At 32.5% G+C, this 17551-nt stretch overlaps 1 protein-coding gene across 1 annotated transcript in view; it reads right to left on the reverse strand.

Annotated features, from left to right (window-relative positions):
• Positions 1–17551, reverse strand: part of LOC129228547 (pancreatic lipase-related protein 2-like) — a 69177-nt gene that overhangs the window by 31611 nt on the left and 20015 nt on the right. Inside the window, exons 2-3 of the mRNA XM_054863229.1 lie at positions 6488–6634; positions 5775–5883 (exon numbers count right to left, since the gene is read on the reverse strand). Of these exons, the coding sequence (XP_054719204.1) occupies positions 5775–5883; positions 6488–6634 (256 nt within the window). The remainder of the gene's footprint in view (positions 1–5774; positions 5884–6487; positions 6635–17551) is intronic.

The raw sequence follows: 17551 nt of genomic DNA on the forward strand, positions 1-17551 counted from the left end.
GAACCCCTGCCTTAGAGCGAGCGGAAAAACCCTTTTAAAACTTGCACCCCAGTTTGTTTCAACGTGAAGCGGCGGATTTAAAATATCGCAAATGTTGCAATTGCACAAGAGGGCCCCATAGGAGCCCCCCCCCCCCGTATTAGCAACAAAAATGCTTATGATAAATGTTTTACAAGTTCCGTGATAGAGAAAGAGAGCCCCAAAATAAATGTCGACGGGCCCCAAACTTGTAACTCCGCACGAAGCGATACAGAAAAGACTGCATTACTGTGATTCATATTACAAATATCGAAAAATTAAAAATTACTGTCGGTTCAACGGGAATCTAACAAAATGTCACAAAAACCGGCTTTGTCATCTCATATTTGTTTTCCAGTTAGTCTCCAATTCGGCAATATATCACCAAATGATCAGTCTAAGACGCTATATTAGTTTTGCATTGAAATAAGTAATTGATAGCCACAAAAAAATTAGTAAATAGGTCTTTTAGAACACCCGATTGAAAACAAAAAGGGAAGTGCACAACTGGAACGTACGCAGACCCCACATACGAAATTTTAACCTTCTATAGCTTAACTATTTTTGAGTTATGGCTTATGAGAGATACATACGTACATCCAGCCGTAAAAAACAACGTAATAATTAACTTGCTTGTACCTGAATGAAGTATTAAAAATTCTTTCATGCGTAACTAAATTAGAAATTCATACTGAAATTCAAGTAAATATTTTTATATGAAAACAGTAACATCCTTTACTTTGTATTAAAAAGTAAAACAGCGAATGTCCCTTTTTTTCGAAAACATCGGCCAATTCTATCGGGTTTTCGATGTTTTTTAAGGACGATGGGCCGATGTTTTCTCCAAGTTAGCATCGGATGCCGATGCCGATGGCTAAATTGCTAAACCATCGGCGCAATGATCGCCTGACCGCCTGACCGATGCATCGGTCGAGTCCTACATACCGACCCACATCTTGCATAAAACATTTTATCCGAATCAAAAATTATTTACGTGTCCCGCACGTGGCTTAAAGTTTTGAATTTTATTCAAATAATCATTTTTTTCTAAAATATTTTTTCAGCAACAGAAAAGACGTTAAACTTTTTTCAAATTGAAAATTGTGAGAAATAAAGCCAGTAATTATCATCAAATAAAAGGTTTTGCTCTCATGCGGCATTTAGGTCCCCGAATAGTACGCAAAAATAAGGATTTTTTTGAAGTTCAAGTTAGAATTTTCAATTATTAGCTTTCAAAAATATTTTTCGCAAATGTTGGTTTAAAATTTTCTTTGTTAATAAAGAATTTTCGATACATTTCTTTACGTTTTAAAGATAAAAATTATTTAAATTTATTTTCTGATTATATTGTAAGATTAGTTTTGTGAAGTTTTAAATAAATTAAACGTTATAAAATAATATTGTAAACATCGTTTTCTTTTTATTACATAGAAGTATGTTATTACAAGAATTAAGTATAAAAAAAAAAATGAACACCAAAACATACGTAGAATATTATGCTATTAACGTATTAAATCAGGCTTTTCCCATACTACTCTTTTTTCAACAGCTCTAAAAGGATGCGTGAGTTTTGCTTTAAGCTTTTTCAGTACACCATTTGTAGAGTACTGTAAAGACATAACAATAAGCAACTATCGTTTGGTACACAAATGCGTGCCCTTCGCTTCATATGGGATGGGAAGGGATTTTTGCCCAAAAATAATGTGATTGATGGAAACGCGGGCTATGGCTGCATAGCAGTTAGTTTTACAGAGTTTAAATAATTGTGGACATTAAACAAAAAAAAATCTCCGCAAACCACATGACCTTCTAATAATTTTTCTTCTCTTATGGCGTCTACTTCACAAAACTAATCTTACAATATAATCAGAAAATAAATTTAAATAATTTTTATCTTTAAAACATAAAGAAATGAATCGAAAATTCTTTATTAACAAAGAAAATTTTTAACCAACATTTGCGAAAAATATTTTTAAAAGCTAATAATTGAAAATTCTAACTTGAACTTCAAAAAAATCCTTATTTTTGCGTACTATTCGGGAACCTAAATGCCGCATGAGAGCAAAACCTTTTATTTGACGATAATTCCTGGCTTTATTTCTCACAATTTTCAATTTGAAAAAAGTTTAACGTTTTTTCTGTTGCTCAAAAAATATTTTAGAAAAAAATGATTTTTTGAATAAAATTAACTTTAAGCCTCGTGCGGGACACCTAAATGGAAGTCATGCTTATGGAAGTCATGCTTGGCTTTTGCTCAAGAACTGCAAAGTTCCAGACAATTACGATGTCTTTGATTTGTGTATCCAATTTTACAAAGTTAATTAACATTAACTTTGGTCGTTGTATCAATGTATTTGATTCATTAGAGCAGAATGCGAACACTGATTGGTTGCACCAAGCCACAGTCTCAGTAAAAGTTTTTATATAACATCGCTAATTTTACTTCTTACTTAGAAGAGACATTTAAAAACTTGAGCTGCTTAACGTACTGCTAGTTATCCTGTGCTTCATACAAGTTTCTGTCGCCTCTTTATCGAATACTGCAGATTAGTCAGCTAATGCATGCAACATAATTTTTTGAAAGTACCACCCACATTTATATTATCAGCTCACGGTGACAAAAACATCGGCAGGCACTTTCTACAGGTTAGAAACTATAAATAATGACAGGTTTTTCATTGCTTTCTTCTTCGAAGAAAAATATTGTGCTGTGCACTTTTAATAAGTTAAATGTTTAGAGTGCTTTCCTGAAGCTTACTGAAGCGTTCCAATATTGTATTTTAGCTACATCAGCCAGTCAATCTGTACTGCACTTTCTCATTTTTTTCTAAAGCGTAAATTTCTTGATGGTTTTAAATTTTATCGACGGTTTTCGAAAACGTTTATAATTTCTATGCATTTTCTCAGTTGCTGAATGAGATTACAAATTCTTTTTCATCGTTCTTCATATGAGACACACTTATTCTTGCTCTTCTTGCAGAAATATGAGGAAGGTGATTCAAACTTCAAATGATGCATGTGAAAATATTTGTTTTATGAGCGGGAAAAGTTGGAAAACGTTTGCATAGAAAATATTTGAAATTGGAAATTTTGCTCTCAACCCAGCCCGCAGAATATCATGCGGGATCCTGCAGGATTCGGTATCGAGATTGGAAACCCTATTTCTAACCTAACCCTTCTATTTGTAAAATGCTTTTTTCTTCTTTTTTTGTGAAAATCACTGAAGTTTAGAATGCAGGAGACCTTCGTATTATTTATGATAGTTTTTTTCCTTTACTTTTTTCTCCGACTTTACCGTGTACATTTTTCAACTTAAAAAAGTTTTAACAGTTTTTTTTCTGTTATTCAAAAAAAAAAAAAAAAAAAGAAAAGAAAAAGATTTTTGAAGAAAATTATAAACTTTAGGCCTCGTGAGAGACACCTAAATATTTTAGGTTTCGGATAAAAAATTTATCCGAATATTCAGATAAAAAAAAAAATTTGTGGGTCGGTAGAGGCAACTTTTTATCAACTTGACAAATTGAATTTCGAAAAAACGTTTTTTTTTCAACACACCCTAATATTGACTCCCAAAAGTGTTCGAACACTTTGAAATTTTGTAGTAAAACCAAAATAACGTGAAACTTAATTCGAATATGAAGTCCAAAATTTCTTCATATCATTCCTATGTCATTCTAAATAAAACCCAGTAGTTTTTTTTTTTTTTTTTCAAAATATTGACGGGTTTTCTTTTTGAAACGAGTCAAAAAACCAAGAGACAGAGAAATAACACGCCTAAAAAGTCATCGTACACTGAAATGTCTTCCAATAAATTCACGATAAAAATTATCATATGTCGTTTTTTTTTAAAAAATTAATTTTGCATTGTGTTGACCCTTTAAAGTCATTTGGCTTTAATTTCTTGTTTAGTTAATTCCTAATATTCTGCTTGCCTTAAAGTGGCTGGTATTCGTAAAAAACAGCAAACACCATTCGAAATTTGATTTTTTTCCATCATAGTAGCGGTAAGTCGGTTCGAAATATTACTAAATTAGTTAATTGATACCATTTCATAGTGAAGTGCACGATAAAATGCTTTAAAGAAAAGAAGAGGTTCGAAAACAAGGTAAGAAAAGAACAACCGGCAAAGTCAAATATTCAATGCAAAATACACATTTGAGTGCTGTAAAAGTTTTTACAGACTTCAACGGAAGCAGTTTGCTTTTTAATTTCATTTAAAATTGTTCGCCGAGTTCTTTGAGGAGCTGGATTAAATGGGAGCTCTTCCCGCAGAATTTTTTTTGTTCGAGTGAAAAACAGAAATCTTACGCTTTCCATCGAAAAAACTGATAAATAAACTCGAAACGTTTTGGAATAACGTCTTATTTGCAGATGAAACGAAATTCAACATTATGGTTCCAATGTTGTATAATTGTAAGGAGAAGAAAAAATGAGGAATTAATCTTAAGAACCAAGTTGGATCACTTAATCAGGAAGGTAAAGATACTCTTGTGTGAGGGTACACATCAGCATCAGGACTTGGTAGTTAGGAATTTATTGATTAAAGCATGATTCATGCTGTTCATTTAAATATTTTAAAAGGCAATTTTAAACTATTAACCCAAAATTTGGTAATCGGAAACAACTTTGTTCTCTATCAAAATAATGATAAGAAGCACACGGTTTTCAACGTTTGTGTCTGGTGCCTCAAAAATTGTCCTCCTCATTCGCCAGATTTAAATTTAATACACCATATTTAGAGATATCTGGTAGCTTGATTACGAAAATACAGAAATAAAACAAAAAGCGAACTAGAAACAGTAAGGCTCGAAGTGTGGTTGAACACTTACTCAGTAATACCCCCCCCCCCCCAAATGAAAAAACAGCGAAATCTATTCCCAGACTTTTAAATGCTGTTGTGTTGTGGATGTTGAGTGATATTCTACTAAATAATACCTTAATAAAACGTTAAATTATTTACTAATATGTACATATTTTTTTTAGTGTACGAAGATTTTTGTGAGATGAAGTTTCAGGCACTTTCTGACTATTGATTTCTTAAAAATCAAGTATTATTACATTAAATTTTTTCATGTAATTTTGTTAAAAATAGATCATAGATCTTTTAATTAAATACCTATTCCAAAATATTAATTTTAACCAATGTATAAGGGCGCATTTCATGGAAAATCGTAAGTGTACGAACACTTTTGTGAAACACATTGAGTCGTTTTATGTAAAAAGCTAATTTTTATTGCACATGAATATTTTGGATATAATCTATCGGATGTAATTCAGTTTAACGTGAGCACAGATTAGAGTCGATAATGCATATATTTTCATCTTTTGTGCTAATTGAAAATACTCATAATTTATATCATTGACAGCTATTACTAACGTTAATGAGATATTTGCTAAAAATATGTTTTATTGGTGTTTCGCAAACCCTGCATTAGACGCATTTATTTAATCTTTAACGTGTTAGGAACTGATGCCAGAGTATTGCAAAAACATCAACTTGACATCTCTTTCATTTTTGAGGTAGCCCGTGCAACGCCGGTTACGCAGGTAGTTATAAAAACAATTGCTTGTTTTTTTTTCACTCATGGCTGCACTTAAAAACCAATTATATTTTTAATTTAAAAGAAAAATAATTCATTGGGAGACATATTTAAAATTAAAAAAACGTCGAAATAAAATCTGTTGTAGCATTTCATTGGAAACTTTTAGACATTTGATGTGTTTTTAAAGGTTTTTTGTTTCATCAAGGAACTCACCTGTAATTCTTCTTAAATTCCGTACATTTTGTCCCGCAAAGCCAGCGACGTGCGCTCCAAGGCTGTGTCCAACAATGTGAATATTTTCTGGACCGACGCCGCTTTCGTTCTGGAAAAGAATACTAGTTTGAGGAAATAAAATTGTAATGAAACATGCAACGTGTACATTTGAAATATAAAATTAAATTTCAATAAACAGGAGTAACCTTTTTGTACCAACAAAATACAGCTGACGCATAGTAGTTCTCAAGAACCTGTGAAAAAAACTTTTTTGGTTGATCCTTTTCGCTTCCTAAACTTTTTTAAAAATCCTAAACAAGCTTTGCTTTAGCGGCATTCAAGTTTCTAAATTTTTATGTTTTTTTTTTTTTTTTTAAATCGATAGCTGTAAAAATATCCATTACAGTAAAACCTGTAATGTTGACCACCCTTGTAAGTTAACCGCTGTCTAAGTTGATCGCTATTTTCAGGCACAGAATTAGATCTTATCATTGTTCAAACTCTATAAGTTGACCACCCGTTTAAGTTGACCACTAAAGTAGTGCACCGCAAGTGGTCAACTTACACAGGTTTCTCTGTAATTATCTACGTTTAGTGTTCATTGTTCAAAAATGGAGAGTTAGAACTTTCAATACAAAAACTAAAAATGTTAAACTTTAGCTTTTGGACCAACTGAAAGATTTTCTAAAAATAATTCTCAAATAAATTCTTACCATAATTTTCTGAATCACAAACGCCAGCTGTCTTCCGATCACTTTTGTGTTTTCAGCAGCTTCAGTGTAATTCGGGCCGTTTCCCCATGACCAATCCACTAAAATGATATTATACGAACCACGCTTCAACAGCTCATCTTTTGTTTCCTAAAACAAAGTTCAGAGCAATCAAAATTGTACATCATATAAACCGTAGTTAAAATACGCGTCTCAAAATCAGAAATAATGTTCTTTTTTTCTTTTTTTTTTTTGTTTATATATATATATATATATATATATATATATATATATATATATATATATATATATATATATATATATATATATATATATATATATATATATATATATCGATGCGTCAAAACGTATGCTAAATAAGTTCATCTTTCATTAAACATACCAAAAAAACGCAGTGACTTAAAACAGGAAAAAAAGTCGCTTGACGATCACGAGACTTTACTGTAAAGTCATCTACCGATTGCAGTAACATACAAATGTCAACGAAGATGTCAAAGGCGTCTTCGTAATGGCAAAAAGTGACACATTTACTGTAAATACTCTTATAGGTTTGAAACGACATTTTCGAAAAACATAATATCTGGTTTAAAATTAAAGCTCGTTAAGTAATCTAAACAAGCTTCTTTTTTTTTTTGCCGAATCAAAATCCGCCCAACATAACATTTACCCTACTAATAGTTGTATTCCGTAACATACTTTTTTCCCCCGAACTGCAGCACTGTTTTCTACTAAATCTTCTAAGCGCAAAAAAGCTGCTTCTGCTTACTGGAAATTTGCATTTAGTAAGTAATTAGTAGCTTTGCCCAGAGGAAGTACGCAGGCAAGGAGAAAACCGCAATACAGTGGATGATTTGATTATAAAACTTAGCAAAACTGTATGAAAAATGAAAAGGGTTATTGATTTGAAATTGAAGTTTCGAAAAGGCAATTTTAGATAATCGTAGGCGATCTTAATAGCAGGAGATGTTCGAAGGTCATGGCAGCAGACCTATTTTAGAATTGAAGTTATAAAGATGCAGTCGTTGACTATCTCGGGTAATTTTAAGGGAAACAATGGGATCCAGGGACTTTTCTTTCGGTAATTTTTCAAAACTAAAGTCCTAAAAACGCAATTTAAGACTTTTCTATTATGTTAAGAGGATGGGGTTTCTGGAACATTCCACCGTAACATTCCAGAAATTGAAGTTCCAAAACATTTCAGGATACCTTTGGTGACTTAAAAAAGAAGGAAATAGGTTCAGGGACCTCTTCCTCCCCTTTCTTGGCTACATCTATTTAGTTTATTTGTTCCAAGTAAAAATACAGAGGGAGCACCCCATGCATGCGTAAATCAAACACGAGGAAGAAGGTAAGTAATGAGAATTAATCCCCCCCCCCCCCACCGCCTTGAAAAATGTCTGTCCTTTACAAATATTAAATGTATATGTCAGACACCCTGCGTATTAATTAGTTTCCAAAATTTGATAGAGACATTGTTTGAAATACTTACCCTCATCCACGCCGATCTGCAGACACCATCAAGAAATCCATGAACGAAGATTTCCGTTTTGTGTCTGGGATTAAAATTTGTGTTGCTGGGCAGTTTACCTTCGCAAAGATGTAGGAACTCTGGGTATTTTGGATTTCTCCTGGTAAACAGAAAAGCTGCAGTATTCGGAAAGACGCTGGAAGAATTTGATGACTTGGAAACACTTTCGTTGAAATTCTGTTGTGGAGCTCTGGAGCAATCAGTGGCGTTGTATGGTCGAAAGCAGAAAGAAGGATCTTGCTGAAAAATCCTTTTGATAATGGAATTATCAAAGATAGTTAATCCACCTGGGAAAAGATTAGTCTGAGAAATTGCTGCGTAATAATGAATTATAACCTTAAAATATTAGCTTTTTGTTCATTAGAAGCCAAGCGTGCTGTGTGGCAAAAAGGCAGTGCTTCTCAACTTTACAAACGTTTACATTTTTTGGAATTGTTAAAATTAGAAGTTTTGTAAGAATTGTTGAAATTAAAAGTTACATTTTTGAGGTAGTGAGAAGCAAAGGGATGCAAGTGGGAAAAATAAAAACTTGGAGATAACCAGTACAAATGGTAGGTGAATCTCTCCTCTGTGTTGGGGCAAGAGATTGTACTACTAGCCCTAGTAGGTGCTGCTGTATAGCATGATTTAGAAAAAAAAATTCAATAAAAGCCTACCTAGGATCTGATCTTTAAACGCGTTTCACTCGAAACTTAAAATAGTCCACTTGCATCCCTTTGCTGCACTGCCTCATTAGTTCTTAGAATTACGATCTTAAAAATCAATTGCATCTTTCTCTCATGCGCATTCAATTAAAACCTCATTAATATGAAGCGTATCACTTTATTAGCTCTATACTTACCACGCCTTGAAACACGTTAACTTTCTACTTCACTTCTTCACTGCCCTTTACTTTACAAAATGAAAACATAAACAGCACCCGAAATAAGTGGCTTTTTTTTTCTTTTTGAATGTTTTTAATTTATACGTTAGCAAAAATTAACTTAGCTTTTTCTAAGCAGTGTAAAAAGTTCTAAAATCCTCAAACAAAATATGGATAAATCTTGAGCTCAAAAACTCGCTGCCGGTAGCTTGTGTTATAGTTCAAAAAAAAAAAAAAAAGGTATTTTTCATTTTGTTTTGAGTTTTTCTTTCTTTCTGTCTTTCTTTTCTTTTTTCATTTTTTTTTTTAATCAAGCAATGATATTGCACAGAAGCGGATAAAGAGCTTTTGAAAAAAGTTGAAAGTAAACTAAAATTTTGAAAATCTCAAACATTCAAGCTATGGTAATGTATTGAAACAAGAGATAAAACTAAAATAAATTACTTTTTTAAAGGCAGAGAAAGAGAGAGAGGTGAAAATATTGTAATATTGTTACACAACATTCAAATTCATCAAATAAGATTTTGTTCACTTTCCCCCCTGAATTTTTACACCACGAAGAAAACATGCCCATCAGCAGAAACTTTGGAGCTCAATTTCTAAAAGATGTTCTAAGTGGCTATTAACTGGATATTAAGAAGATACCCAGTGGCTGATACAAGGTGAGGGATATGGGGGTTATATGACCCCCCCACCCCCCTAAACCGACGACAATAGTATCCGTCCAAATTCTGTTCAAACACTTCATGCATAAAATGTAAACAATCACAGTATCTTTTCAATTCATTAATTATTTTTAAGAGTAAGTGTTTGAACTACTACTTCATTTCGTTACTTATGAAACTAATTTGCAACGTTTATCCCCAATTTATTAATTACAATTATCAGCATGACCCCGCCCCCTAAAATAGTTTGCTGAATCCGCCCCTAAGAAACCATATTTCAAAAAAGTCAATTGAATTTAGCTTTGGGGATGGGACTGAAGCTGAGCTACTAAAATGCGGTTATGATGGAGCTGAATTTCTACAGTCCAGTATAGTAAAACCTGTAATGTTGACCACCCTTGTAAGTTAACCGCTATTTTCAGGCACAGAATTAGATTTTATTATATTGTTCAACCGCTATAAGTTGACCACCTGCTTAAGTTGACCACTAAAGTAGTGCACCGCAAGTGGTCAATTTACATAGGTTTCACTGTATCTGACAGACTTGGCATTTTAGGGACACTAATTTCGAACTTGGTGGTAAAAATGAAAAATATGTATTGGATTTTTTTTTTTTTTTAATTTTACCTATTTTATTAGAATTTTTTTTTTTTATTTTTTTTTATTTACTCACTAGCGATACCCGCACGGCTTTGCCCGTAGTAGAAAATTAAAAGGTCATTTGGTTCGCCTGAATATTTACAAATGATGGATGATGAATTTCTCGCCAATTTGCTATGTTCATTCGCTTGCCCATGTTACGGTTTCACGTTATGATAATTTGTTAATTTATTCGTCCACGGAGTTTTAATTTGCTCGGTAGAATTTTCTTAAAATTGGATTAGAAAAAGAACAAAATCAAATTTTCGAAAAATAGTTTCGAGATGCACACCCTGATGCTACAAACTAACTTTGTGCCGAATTTCATAAAAATCGGCTAAACGGTTTAGGAACTATGCGCGTCACAGACATTCCGACAGATATCGCGACAGATATCCGGTCAGATATCTGGACAGAGATCCAGACATTCAGCTTTATTATTAGTAATAAATAATAATAAAGATTATTTTTCTACATTTATTTACACATTTTTAATTTTTATATCACCGGCAACTATCATGCTCAGATGAATGGTGTAAAAATTTAAGAATGCATAATAATTGTCTTTATCTTTTAAACACAAATATAATTTTCACCACTTTTAACACTTTTTAGTGCAAAATATTTCCTTTTACTTAAATTTCTTTTAAAAAAAGAAAGAAAAAAGGAATAAAGTAGCACAAAACCGAAACAGAAAACGAAACTCTGACATCAGAACTTAAAAACAAAAGAATACCTAATTTCCTTACCTCCCAAGACAATAGCGAAAGAAGACAACAGACAAACAAAAGAGAACATCATCGAGAATTGTTTGTGCTGGAAGCCCCGGTAACCACCCGACAAAGGACTTCCGTGGAAATGCCGAATCGTTTCGAATTCCATTGGCCTTGTTCCACGGAAGACACCCCCGGGCCCAATCACAACTTGCCCTGGTTCACTAATCGAAAGAGAAAGAATATTTCGTGCACATGTCTCTCTCGTGTTTGATCTCAAAAGCTTCCGTGGGGAGAAAGTTGTAAACCACGTGTGGGTCAATGAGCGAGAGCGGTTTTTGTTACGTGACAGGGTTTTGTAATTAGTTGATGCTCGGGATTTAATCGACCTTGCAGTTGTTTATTTATTTTTGTACGGAAAAGCTGCTGCTTTTCTAATATTCATCTGAAAGTTTTATTAATTAACTAGGAAGTAGTCCGTCAAGGTATGACGGGTGAAAATAGCTTCGACTCTTCTACATTTGAACGAAGCAATTGCCTATTTGGTGATATTTTAATAGTTGAAATTTTAACCCTTACTCCAGTGGATCAACCCTAAACTCCAGTAGGTAGCGTTCATTGTTGACCGCTTTTTCGTTTCTTCATTGCCCTAAAATGACTGTCTTACCAGTAAAACAGTTAAGTTACCAGATCGAGTTCAGCCTTGTCACAATAAAGCCTTTCCCTGCATGCTAAACATTACCAAAACATATTATCAAATTATCATACCGTGGCGCGAGTTTCACTGTTGATTCACGCGAGTTACTCAATCAATGGCTATTATTTATATGAGGATTTATTTATTCTAGGGGGAAGACCTTTTGAGACAAAATGATTTAGGAATCAAAGGCAATTATAGGGATAACAATTCAGTAACATTTAAAAAATTCGCACCTAATTAATACAAGAACAAACAGAATTTTTTTTGATACACTAAATCAAAATTATGTTTTTTGCAATCCCGAGTGTTTGCGTGTGTGTGTGTGTGTGTGTAGGGCACAGACGCTACCGCCCAGAAGTGGTCTCGCTAATGGTGAATGAACACAAACGGTTTATAACCATAACGACGAAAAATTGTCCTTTTAAAAAATATTAAAACAACGAACTAAACTTATTACCGCTGTGATGGTAATCTGAAAAATCAGAGAAACATCATCAACTTTGATCAAGTGAAGACAGTAAGCAACGTTCATGTCATTTTTCAAACGGATTAACATGAATAATAAAACTATCCAAAATAAAATAAAATAATAATAATAATTTGGGAAGATGATAAGGTTTTGAAAATATTTCAAACTAAATTTATGGAATTAATTCTAAGTATTATTTCACTCGTTATACTTCATTCGGTAACTTAATATGAGCCAAGTACAATATTTAAAAGAATTTCTTTTGAAATATGGTAATTTGTATTGCCATAAAGGGACTTCGAAAGCTCTTGTCAATACAATAGTCATTCCTTCACAACTCATGAACTTTTAATTACTTTAACATGATACGGTGAATGGAACTCTAAATTTTTCCGAATGGTAAAACATGGGTATGCACACATACACTATATGACCAAAAGTATTAGGACATTTTTACGGATTTATCGAGAGATAAAGGACCAATTGCTCTTTAATTTTTTTTCACATAAAAAGTATACTCCAGCTGTCACTTTCCAATAAAAATTAAGTCTGTTATTCATTTAAGGGACCAGCAACAAATTCAGGAAACAAAAAAAGGTTTTTGATCATATTCATTCCAAATAGCTGGGAATAAGCTACAAATTTCAGAAATAAGTTTACATACTAAGTAGAATTTACATTTATATTTTCGTGAAAGTACCTCTTACACCCACGGAGATATCATCATTTCTTTCAAAAATACAATTTTTTTATTTTTCTTTGAAGGTTTTCGGCTCATAACACGCAGAGTTTTCCGTCAAACGTTTCTAAACTTTCGGAATATTTGACAACATAAAAGAGAAACATAATAATAAAATTGAAAGTAAAAAGATTGAAAATTTAATGAAATGTGAACGTTTAAAGCAATGAAATTTTCACTGCACATGCGCGAAAGATATCAATTTATAACCTTCATAATCCAAAGCCCAGATAGATTCTGTTACTCATTAAAAAATTCCACTTCGATATCTTTAAAATTTAAAAAGTTATCAGCGATTTAATGAGCAGAATGTCAATAGTTCTTGGATAGACGACGAAAGGTAAGGGATCGTTCGCAAACTGGCAACACTTAACTGTTATCAAGTAGAGTGTTTCATGATACAGTGAAACCTGTGTATAACGATACTATCTATAACGATAACCTGTCTATAACATTTTTTTTTCTGGCCCCAGCAAAATGTCAGCATGAATAATCAAACTGTCTATAACGATAACCTGTCTATTACGATATTTTTTTTTTAGGTCCCAACAGTATCGTTTGTAGACAGGTCGAATTTTCAGCCTTTTAACTTCTAACTTTATTATTATGTTTATCTTGTATGCTGTCAAATATTCCGAAAGTTTAGTAACGTTGGACGGAAAACTCTGCGTGTTATAAGCCGAAAACCTTCAAAATAAAATTGTATTTTTTAAAGAAATGCTTATATTTCCGTGGGTGTTAGAGAAACTTTCACGAAAATATAAAAATAAGTTCTGCATTGTATGTTAACTTATTTCTGAAACATAGCTTATTCCCAGATGTTTGCAATGCAATATGATCAAAAACTTTTTCTTTTTTGTTTTCTCAATTTGCTGTTGGTCCCCTAACTGAATAGTAGGCTTAATTTTTATTGAAAAAGAACAGCTGAAGTATACTTTTTATGTGGAAAAAATTACAGAGCAATTGGTCTTTTATTTCTCGAGAAATCTGTAAAAATGTGAATTTTTCAAAGTGTCCCAATACTTTTGGTCATATAGTGTAGGTATATATAATGAAAAGAGACTTTTGGGAATATGAAAATTGCAATATTAAAATTATGTCTACAAATTTGACGAACCGTCTGACGAAATTTGCTGGCTGAGAAATTTTTTGAAAGGTCATAGTGACCTCCCGTAACCCCCATTGAGGCGCCCTTTTTTGCCCTTTGTTTACTTTTACTATTTTCTTTTTTTTTGGGGGGGGGGGGGTGCAAGAGGTATGAAGGCGCTAAAATAAAGATTGCACTCTAAAAAAATGCATTATGTGTCAATTTAAAAAAATGGGAGGGGGGGGGGTTGCACCGAAGTTTATGTACGCTACTGGAAATAAGTAATACTCTCGGTTTTTTTTTTTTTCTTGTGTAATTCTTGGGGTCCTATTCCTATGATACCATCTAGCATGTCCCCCTTCCATATGGGGGGTCATGTAATGTGAACATGAAAAGAGTTCAAAAAGAGGTATGTTCATATTACAAAGCGTCTGCTAGGAAAACTACATTTTGTTTACTACAGTGGCCGCCGCTTAGATGAATCACGTTTGTTCTATAGTGTAGCTCTGGGTAGTTGAGCTGTAACCTTGATTATGTTTTCCTGTTTTAGGGGAGTTAAGTGAAAAATAGTCGTGTTATTGGCTCGGATTTTAGTTGAAATATTTTTGAAAAACTACTAAGAAAGTTTCTCAACTCAACTTAGCGCCAATTACCCCTCCCTATTTACCGAAACAGAGGTAAACATTGTCAGAGTCGGAGCTCAACTTCTCAAAGCCTCACAATAAACAGTTTTGACTCCATGAAGCTGCTGATTCAATGTAGCGGCACATTCAATAAAGCTGGATTTTGTTCTGTTTTTGACGGATTTGATTCATTAAAGCGGTTGATTCAACTAACCAGGGGTGCCCACAGGGGGGGGGGGGGATTATGGCGCAAGTTGCGCCATCAAAGTTTTCGGGGGGGGGATTTTAAAAATTATTTATTTATTTATTTAAATTTATTAACGGAAAAAAAATTAAATTTATGTATTGATTTATTTTTTATTTAAATTATTTATTTCATTTATTTTAATTTTATTCTGTTTATATTTTAACTCATTCAGTTATTTAGTTTGTGTGTGCAATGTGTATATGTTTTTGGCATAGCACACAACTTTTCTTTTGAAATAATATAAATAAAAGAAAAAAAGAAAAAACAAATTAAAAAAAATACTTCATAAAAAATATTTAAAAAAAATAATTTAATTAAAAAAATAAACTACAAAATAAATTAAATTAAAAAAATAAACTAAAAAATAAGAAATAAAAAAGGGAAAGAGGGTTGAGAAAACCTGAGGGGGGGATTTGCGCCATTGAATTTGGGGGGGGGGGATGGGCACCCCTGCAACTAACCATTGATTCAATTGACCGGCATCCACTGTACTTATCTTGAAAAACAAAAACGTTATTTTCAAAATTCGTTTTGAAACGAAATGTTCATAAGATTTTAAAAAAAGGAAACGAAAACAAAAAGAAACAAGCTCTTAGGCCACCACAATCAGATACGGTATAAGCATTTTCGCAACGTATCCAGCATCCATGTTTCGGATGGGCAAAATTTTCTTAACTCCTGTTTCGATAGGCATTGCGAAAACTTATGTTGCATCAACCGCGTAAAAATATTAAATCGTGAGTGCAAGAAAAATTGCAGTAAAGTTTACCAAAAAACGAGAACCATAAAATAACAGATAATGCTAGTTGAAAAACGAATATCTTTTCGTTTTTTAAAACCTATAATTTCGTTGCGTTTAGAGGAAGTACTTGAGGATTATTGAGTTAAGCATGCGTAAGCTTTTTTCTTCAATTATGCTGCTTATAATAAGACGATGTTACGATATATATGTTATAACGGTTAATTCGTGAGTGAAAACATATGTTGAAAGAAGCTTAAATGGATAAATCGACCAAAAAATTGCATGTGTATATTTTTTGTTTTGTTGTAATTGATGGAAAAACTGTTTCGGAAGCGTTTAGTTTGCTTTTCTGATACAGAGTAATTTTTTTTTCCGCCATACGTTTTCAGCTCAAGCCATGTATCTGTTTATTAGCTTATTTTATAATGCTCAACTCTGCGCTGATATATTTACTAAGAAAAGGTATAGGTGACTTAAAAGTAAATTAATTACTAAAAGTTTGTGATTAAAACAATTCTCTCAGATTACCGCATTTTTTTTATTGCTTGGTCCTTTGGCGTACCTAGACATTAATTGGGGGCGGGGGGTGCATATCGTTCTTGCGATGAAGAATTACTTATAAAGAATAATTTTAGAATCTACTCGGAGATTTTTTTTTTTAAATAGGGGAAAAGAGAGCTCATGTGAACACAGGGCACATGTTAACATGGCATGTTTTACTAAGATCGTTTCAAACAAAAAATCTGGAAAAATTCTCAAATTAAGGACGGTTCCAGTTGTAGATCTTGGAAAATCATTTAGAGCAGTGAGCCATTTTATGTTTCTGTGGTGGCAACTTCTTTGTTTCCGCAGGCGTGGAAAGAAATTTATCACTGTCTTCTTCACGTGATAACATTTTTAAAACTAATTGCTAATCTAAATCTAACTATTACGAACCATTGTATGAACATTCAAGCAAAATTATGACAGTGTTTAATTTTTTTTAAATCAAATTATATATATTTTTTATTTTTGCGAATTAGCTCTAAATAAGACGATGGGGCACTTGTGAACACACACAGCATCTGGGAGCACAAGTGAACAGTTTCCACAGCCGCTTTCCTTATTATTATTATTAGTGTAGGATATTGTAAGTGTTAAAAAATGTGTAAACATTTATAATTATTATTTTCCTATTGTTTTAATATTAATAAGCATAAATAAATAAATATTTAATATTTTTATTTTTAAAATTTTTTTGTTATTAAATATTTGATCCATAATTTAGTGTTATATAATACAGAAAATACAAAGACAAAAATATTTTCATTTAATTAAACACTGATGTTAAAAATCATTTTAAAATACATCATCAAACAATGCATGAAGCTTAAAAGAAAAATATATATAGAGCAACCCTTGCATAACAAAATTCTGCGTATTATGTAGTCATATCAGTTTTTGTTTAATCTATTCAGTGATCAGAACAGGCTATGAGACTTCAGAATTTAACAGTGTGCAGTTATATATTCGGGAAAAATATTTTCTTAGTGGAACAATAACTGTACAATTGAAACTGACGCAGTATAGGTGACAAACCCTTCAACGTATTAGTTATTTAGGTATATGTTCTATATTGAAGAATTTTCCTTTAAAATATGATGTTTCTCAGTATTTTTTTTTTACCCGTGTTCATATGTGCCTCAGGCCTGTTCACATCTGCCCCCTTAGGGGCACATGTGAACAACTGCAGATGTTTTTAAAAAATACCATAAAGTAAAGAAATATTTTTTAAAAAAATCCCCGAAAAGTCCAGGATATACAAAGAAAATTTTATTCAATCATGGGCAAGGACGGATTCAGAAATTTTTCAAGGGAGGGGTGATTGATTTTTATTACTTACTTTTTATTACATATACTAATTTTAAAATATTGATCCCAAAGGTTTTGAACTTTAATTCCGAGATAGGGTCCCAAACCCAAACCTCCCTTTACCCAACATCAATGAAAGTCGTCTAAATTTGCGTTTTTGAACTTCATTTTCGAAAAATTA

This window comes from Uloborus diversus, chromosome 8 (assembly GCF_026930045.1).
Source record: "Uloborus diversus isolate 005 chromosome 8, Udiv.v.3.1, whole genome shotgun sequence".
NCBI lineage: Eukaryota > Metazoa > Arthropoda > Arachnida > Araneae > Uloboridae > Uloborus > Uloborus diversus.